The sequence below is a fragment of the Lipotes vexillifer genome, unplaced genomic scaffold (genome assembly GCF_000442215.2).
Source record: "Lipotes vexillifer unplaced genomic scaffold, Lipotes_vexillifer_v1.1 scaffold238, whole genome shotgun sequence".
NCBI classification, from domain to species: Eukaryota; Metazoa; Chordata; class Mammalia; order Artiodactyla; family Lipotidae; genus Lipotes; species Lipotes vexillifer.
Window position 1 is genome coordinate 3062101 of NW_006785665.1, and position 7872 is coordinate 3069972.

The window sequence follows — 7872 nt, forward strand, 5'->3', positions numbered from 1 at the left end:
TTCTACCGAGCAGTCAGTTATTCAATCAACTAACTATAACTCTGAAGATCACTATGCAGGGGATGTGGGGATGTTCCCTGACCCAAGGAGTAGACTTTACAGATCTAAAGGCAGATACATAAACAAGTAGTTCATAACATTGTGATAATCGTTGACACATCAGTCTTCTCCACTAGGCTGACTGTTAGCTGAAGGGATAGGACTTTGATCTGTGTCATGTCCTCAGTGCTTTACACAGTATCTGGCACACATTAGGTGCTTAGTAAAGTCTCTGTTAAATGAATGAATGAGGAATTTTTGGAGGATGGTGAAAGTGCTCTAGGAGGGGTAAGTGTTGAATAAGAGAGAAGCACAAAATAAGGAACCACGAATTGCACCCACTCCGCCACCCAGAGTGGGGCAAAGCTTCCCTAGGAGGTAATATTTGAAGCAGATCTTGAAAGACTTTCACCAGAAGCAATGGAGGAAGTACATTCAAGGCACAAAGGCATGGAGAGGGAAAGTACATGCCACACTAGAAATGAGAAGTTGGGGAGGGGGGCTAACACTTAGGGTGAATGGAGTGAGAGGACAGTGAGAAAGGGCATCTGCTGGAGACAGTGCTGTGAAGGGACTGCCTTGTATATCTCATAAGCAGTTGTCAACTGAAAAAAATGCACAACCTAAAAGTTGAGAGTCATGTTTTATTTGGTGGACAAAACTGAGGACTTAAGCCCAGGACACAGCATCTCAGATAACTCTGAGAGACTGCTCCAAAGAGACAAGGGAGGGAGCCAGGATATATAGGAGTTTTTGCAACCAAGACCAGGTAGTCGGAACATCAACAGATTACTGTTAATTAAAGAAAAACAGATATATCCTGTGTTTTCTCATCCTGAGTTTCCCTCAGGGCTCACCATCGTGGTGGTTATAATATGATGGCTTGATGGCTGCAACATCCTTTGTTTACTGATATGGCAGGCAATATTTTTCATTCACACAGTGGGGATAAAATTGAAATTAAATACAGAAAAAGAAATTTCTCACAGATGAGGGGGGAGGGGAGCTGTTGAGCAATAGAATTGATCTACAGAATCTTTTCCTAGACATCTTGGACAAAACAGAGCAGATATATAAGCCTGATCATGAAATCCATTGATAACAAAAGTTATCTTTTGGAAAGCCATGGTGTAACCTGAGCAAGTGTAGGGTGACTTTCCGCAGTCAGACCTGGATTTAGCAGCAGCATGGTCCCAGTGGAGCCTCCATTTCCACATCTGTAATTTGGGAATAATGCCTACCTGGCAGAGGTGTTGTGAAGATTAAGGAGATAAGGTGGGTCTTCCCTGGCGGTCCCGCGGTTGACTCCGCACTTGCACTGCAGGGCGCACTGGCGCGTCCAAAAAAAAAAAGAAAGAGAGAGAGATCCGGCCTGTAAAGGATTTGACCCTTGCCTGGATGGTGGATGCTGAAAGGTGGGATGGTTTTATGATGTAGATCCTTTACTGTTCAGTTGCTGGTATCATTATTTTGCTACTATATACTGGCTGTTAAGTGGTCGCGTCAGTTAATATGCTAGAGTATGAGTAAAGTCCACAGTGAGGACGTTAGTCATCTGAAGAGTTCGCCACCCCTCCCCACCCCCACCCCGCACTGCCACATTAGAGACACGAGGTCACGTTAGTGTGGACCTGGGAGTAAGAGGACAGAACCTCAGGCTGTTTCTCCCGCGCTAGGCTTCGCAAGGGTGGCTTTGTTCTCCGTTTGCTTTATCCCATGTATTCCTGAGAAGGCCATGAGGGGAAATAAAGAGCTCAGTTTTTATAGCTGTTTTCCTAAAAAAGAGTATCTTGCCCAGTTCTCATGCAAGGAAGGGATTAAACTTGTTACCCTCGTGAAACCAGATGGCTCACGCTAGCTTTGCCCAAGCCCCGCCCCTCGGCCAAACTTTCCAAAGAGGGAGGTCCTTCTGAAGAAACGAAAGTGAAATTGAGCCGGAGCCATTTCACATCCCTGCTCCTCGCCTGCCTGGGCTTGTCCCAATTCCAGAGGCGCCTCTTGTGTCTTGGAGGCCGACGACCCGCGTTGGGAAGGGTCCCCCTCGGGGAGGGTCACGGCGAGCGGACGCCTGGACATGCCTCGGGCGCGCCATGGACCCGAGGCAGGTAAGCCGCTGGGGTCAGAGCCCAGAGCGGGCCACCTACAACTTGCTCGCCCTGGCTCATCTTATACCTCCCTACGCTCCTGTTTTCATGCATGACATATGCGCGTTGTGTGTGTGTGTGTGTGTGTGTGTGTGAGAGAGAGAGAGAGTGTGTGAGAGAGTGAGAGAGAGTGTGTGTGAGAGAGTGTGTGAGAGAGTGAGTGTGTGAGAGTGTGTGTGTGAGAGAGTGTGTGTGTGTGTGTGTGTATGTGTTTTCTTGCCAAGCAAAATTTATGTTCTAGGAATTTAGGAATTTGTATCTTGCTAATTAATTGTGTCGAGCAAGGCGTGGAAGAGGGTTTGTGGGGAAATTGCACTCCCCTCCCCCCTTCTGAGGAACAAGGCCTGAGCCCAGGTCAAGGCAGTCCCCCTCTGCTTTTCTGCTAGGACCCCATGGCTGCCCACGCCTCCTTTAGCCCCACTTGGACAACATGCTTTACTTTTAGCGTCTCTGCTCCTTCTTAACCTGTAGGAGAAAGTTTATAGTGGCTTTATTCATTATTTCCAAAAACTGGTATATCAATATAATGGAAAACTGCTCGGCAAAAAAGGGCAGGAACTATTGCTATATGCATCAACATGGACAAATTTCAGATTCATGATGCTAAGCAAAAGAAGCTGGACTCAAAAGACTGCATACTGTATGAATCCATTTAGATGACATTCTGGAAAAAGCAAAGCTAGAGAGACAGAAGACAGATCAGTGATTGACAAGGGCTGTGTTTGGGGAAAGGAATTGATTGCAAAGTGCATGAGAAAACGTTTTTGGTAAATGGAAATGTTCTACATCTTGATCTGAGTGGTAGTTATAAGGCTGTGTGTGCTTTGACTCTATATGGTCAAAACTCATAGAATTATACACTAAACAGAATACATTTTACTATATGTAAATATACCTCGATTTTAAATATATATAAAGTATATGTACACACGTACATATATATGTGTGTGGTATGTATACATACATATGTGTGTGCATGTGTATATATATTTTTCCCTTCTTTAAAAGGATTAGGGACACCTGACTTACAGGAAAAGCATTTCTTTATGCAAACTAATATATTACCCTTTGGAGCCCATGTGGTAGAGGTGGGGGCTTGTCTCTTAATCCTAAATATATGAAAATAGATTAAAGTGAAATTTTGCAGAGCAGTGAATGTTAAGTGGCTTGTTACATAGTTTGTATAGTACATAGGCATGAAGTTGGGTGAGTGGAGATGTTGAGGGATTTAGGAATGATCACCATGGATGTTGGTTTCTCACTTTCTTGGCTCTCACCTGCCATTCAGTGGCTCTCCTCCAAATGGCTGTTCTCAAGTGGTGGTTTGGCTTGGTTTCGCTTTTAGGAGATCTTAGGGTGTATAAAGAAAAAATTAATAATCTCCCTCTAATTTCTCCCTAAAATAACTATTGTTAACAAATTCGTGTATCCTTTTGAGTCCTGTGAGCCAGGCACGCACTGTCTGTACTCACATATACCTCGGCCCCAGGTGGGGGTAGGGGGGTTGTGTGCAGCAAGAGGAGAAGAAAAGAGATGGAATACGTGTCTAGCGATGTCTTGTTCGTGCAGACATTGGTTCAGGATCAGCTTTGTTCCAGGTGCTGCCTTAGGTGCTAGGGATGCAAAGATAGCTGAAGTGTAGTCCTTGTCCCCCAGGGGCTTACTGTCGAGTTGACTGCAGCCCCCCATCCATACTACATGGGGAATATTAATAGTGGAGAGCTGAGAATAATTTCTAGGGTACCTAATATTGTTAATCACCTTTCAGACACACTACAATCTATATGTGCCATTAAAAAAAAATCAGTAGCTATGATAAAAGGTAAAGTAAGTAGTGTAACAGGTGCTGGATGGGAGTTCAAGGAGAGGAAACTCATGGGGGTGGCGGGGGGTGGGGGGGAGTCAGAAGTCTCCTGAAGAAGATGGCAGTTAGAGAGATCTGTAGTGAGTTGTCATAGGTGGCAGTAAGGGGAAAAGCAGGCACGTTGCACTGGAATGTAGAGGGATGGAAAGATGAGAGGCACTTGTGGTAGCCCGTGTGAGAGGTAATGAGGGTCTAGAACTGGAAAAAGACATGTTTAAGAGAAAAGATAGAAGTGGTAGACAAGATAGGACTTGGCACCTACCTGATGAGGTGTGAGAGGTGAGGGAGGGAGGGAGGGAGGAAGGCAGGCAGGCAGGCAGAAAAGATGACTCAGGTTTCCAGCCTTAATAACTCAGAGGAGAATGCTGCCATTAACAGTAATAAGAACAGCGGGAGAAGGGGCTGGATTGAGGGAAAAGATTAATTTAGTTCAGAATGTGTGGCGTTTGAGGTAATGGCAGGATATCTAAGGGGACAGACAGATCGTCTAGGCATTTGAAAATTCAGGTCTTAAGCTTCAGCACAGGTGGTAGCCAAGCCATTGGAGGAGAAATTTTAAAGAAGAGAGCTCAATCCACATTGAGTCAGCGCATGTTTGTTGTACTGAATTGACCACCAAACATGTGTGAAAACCTAACAGAAGTTCAAGAGCAGGAATTTAGCGTGGTGAGGCGGTATCCTCCTCCAGCACCATTTGGAAGCTTTGGAACAGAAAAAGGAGACACCGGGCCTTGGGTGGTGAAGGGAACTGACCATGAGATCCAGGCTTAATGAGGAGGTGTGTGAAGCCAGAATGGAGACGAACCAGGCAGGAGTGGCTGACCTGCAGCTACAGGGGTGGAGGTGGAAACGCAGAGAAGTTGTTGGCTGAGAAGAGCAAGAGTCTGCAAACTGCAGCCTGCGGGCCAAGTGCAGCCTTCCCCTTGGTTTTGTAAAGGAACTTTTACATTTTGCCTGTGGCTGCTTTTGTGCTACAGTTGAATGCCCCTCCGGCCCTTTACAGAAAAAGTTCACTGACCCTGGAAAAGTTTCAGGGTTTGAGGTTTGATAGTGGCCCGGCTCAAGTAACAGGGAGATTGAATGAGGAGCCGCACAAGCCACTTATGTGGCTGAAAGGTGGAGGTGGCCATCATTGGAGCCGCACTAAGGAAATGTGCAGCGAGCATGCTGTGAGCTTGACCAGCAAGAGTGCTAAAATCCCCTCATTGTGATGGGGCGCAGGGGTTGGGGAGTAGAAGGCTGAAGTTATTGAAGAAAGGGACGCAGCTGCCTGCAGGTCCCTGTAGCCTTCAGGAGAATCAGACAAGGGGAATGTGAGCATGAGGAATCATTGTTCCTAGATATGCAAGCCCTGGGGACGGGCAGCAGGGTATTTACTGACACCCCCAGGGTCCTTTTTGTCCTTAGAAAAAAGGCACATGGTTCTCGTCCTTCAGTGTGGTGCCCAGGCTTGGAAGGGACACTGGGCACTTCTACCCAAACCACCAGGCTCCCCTGGCTGTGCGGAGCTGGCAGCGTCTCTTACTGGATACCTCGGCCCTAGCCTCCCACACCCCTTTAGCTACTTGCCAATAGCCGCTTCCACAGCGTGTCTTTAGAACCCGGTTCTGTAGGCCACAGGCTACGCCATCTTCTCTCAGACCGCCACCCGTTTACCAGAACAGCGAGCACTGTGACTCTACACGTCTTGCTTCCTGCTCTTCCATCTCTTCCCTCTTTCGGGTCCACAGGTGGTACTTATGAGGTGGGCGGGCCACCCTAGCTAGGTCACAAGCCCATGTCTCACTCGCCTTTTCAGGAATCAGGTGCAGCCCTCACACCCACCCCAGGCAGGGGGGAGGGACAGGCTCGCCGCTGCAGTCCCAATTCACTTTCTTTTCCATCTTCTTGTTCTGCAGGGGTGTTCCCTCAACAGATACCAAACCCATCCCGTTCAAGGCTATGAGCACAGCAAGCTCAGACACCAGCAGCCAGGGCTGGGTTCTTATCCTAATAGTTTCCAGCTCCAGCAAATAGAGTTTCTCAAGGGGCAACTCCCAGAAGCACCCCTAATTGGAAAGCAGGCACCATCACTGCCACTGTTCCTTCCTGGACTCGGGCCAAGGTTTCCAGGACCACCTGCCACAGGCGGGTACCTTCAGATCCTAGGTATCCCCAGGGGCGTGCCTCTCAGAAGTCAGGTGCTCCCAGGAGGGTTCCAGCATCCTACCCCACGTGGCTGGGTTCGGCCATGGAGCGGTGTTGATAGGCTCTCCTCACGTTTCCAGGAACTGACTATCAGCCAGGATCAGGAACAAAGGGTCTTAGAGCTGTTGGAGGAGCTTGGGGAAGGGAAGGCCACCACAGCGCTTGATTTGGCCAGGAAACTCCAAGCCCAAAAGAAGGAAATCAATCGAGTTTTATACTCCCTGGCAAAGAAGGGTAAGCTGCATTGGGAGGCAGGAACGCCCCCTTTGTGGAGACTTTCAGTTCCGGTTCAGGCTTGGAACCAGCCCAGCCAAGGAGCGAGAGCAGACAGTCTTAGCCAGGGAGCTCCAAGCTCAGACTTCAGTTTGGAAACTGAAGACAGAAGCCTCACATCTGGCTTGGAAGATCCTCCTGAGCCTCTCGACATGGCTGAGATCAAGGAAAAGATCTGCGATTACCTGTTTAATGTGTTCAACTCCTCTGCCCTGAATTTGGCTAAAAACATTGGCTTCACCAAGGCCCGAGATGTGACTGCCGTGCTGATTGACTTGGAAAGGCAGGGGGACGTCTACAGGCAAGGGACGACCCCTCCCATATGGCATTTGACCGATAAGAAGCGGGAGAGGATACAGATCAAGAGAAGCATGAACAACGTTCCGGAAACCACTCAAGCTGCTATCCAGGAGACCAGAAAAATCGCAGAGCTCCCCATCTTACCTGCGTCAGATGCCTCAAACAGCATGGTCACCACAGAAAAAGTGGAGAACGGGCAGGAACCCATCGTAAAGTTAGAAACTAGGCAAGAGGTCACACCAGAACCAATAAAACTGAAACCACCTGTTCATGACAATGGCCCCTCCAAAACAGGGTATGTTGACTTTGAAAATGGCCAGTGGGCCACAGATGACATCCCAGATGACTTGAATAGTATCCACGCGGCACCAGGTGAGTTTCGAGCCATCATGGAGATGCCCTCCTTCTACAGTCATGGCTTACCACGGTGTTCACCCTACAAGAAACTGACAGAGTGCCAGCTGAAGAACCCCATCAGCGGCCTGTTAGAATATGCTCAGTTCGCTAGTCAGACGTGTGAGTTCAACCTGATAGAGCAGAGTGGACCACCCCATGAACCTCGGTAAGAGACCACCCAGGATTTGTGCCTAAGGTTGGGGTCAGGCACTCTTGCTCCTGATGGAGTCTCTGCTGACTCGTGAGCAGTGCCAGTTGGTGGCCCCTGTCTTTTCCCTCTTTTTTTCTGCCTGTGGGCTGAATCACCCTTGTCTGGCCCTTCCTCCACATCTTGAGCAGGGAATGTAGACCTCGGCCCAGCCAAAATCTTGGCTGAGCAAGGGGGAGGTTGGCAGCCTTGGCTAAAAAGAAGCTTCTTTGGAGATGATTAGCGGCCATGCATCAGTGTTATGCCTGCCTCCTAAAGCCAGAGGTAATGAAGACTTGACGCCCTTCCCGCCCCCTTCCATGTGCCGTCCTCCCTCCCCCCGAGCTGAGTCCCCCAGGGGGTGCAGGAACAGGTGGGTAGCGGCAGGCTGCACACAGAGAGTAAGGGTGGGTTGTGCTGCTAAGTAGCAGCGGGTCCAAACCGCATCTCCCCACCCCCTCCTGCTCAGCTCCCGTAGGGAA

General features: G+C 48.7%; 1 protein-coding gene across 1 annotated transcript in view; it reads left to right on the top strand.

Moving 5' to 3' along the window:
- The first annotated feature begins 2129 nt into the window (after positions 1-2129).
- ADAR (adenosine deaminase RNA specific) overlaps positions 2130-7872 on the top strand; it is a 20496-nt gene continuing 14753 nt past the window's right edge. The window contains exons 1-2 of the mRNA XM_007457989.1: positions 2130-2144; positions 5946-7369. Of these exons, the coding sequence (XP_007458051.1) occupies positions 2130-2144; positions 5946-7369 (1439 nt within the window). The remainder of the gene's footprint in view (positions 2145-5945; positions 7370-7872) is intronic.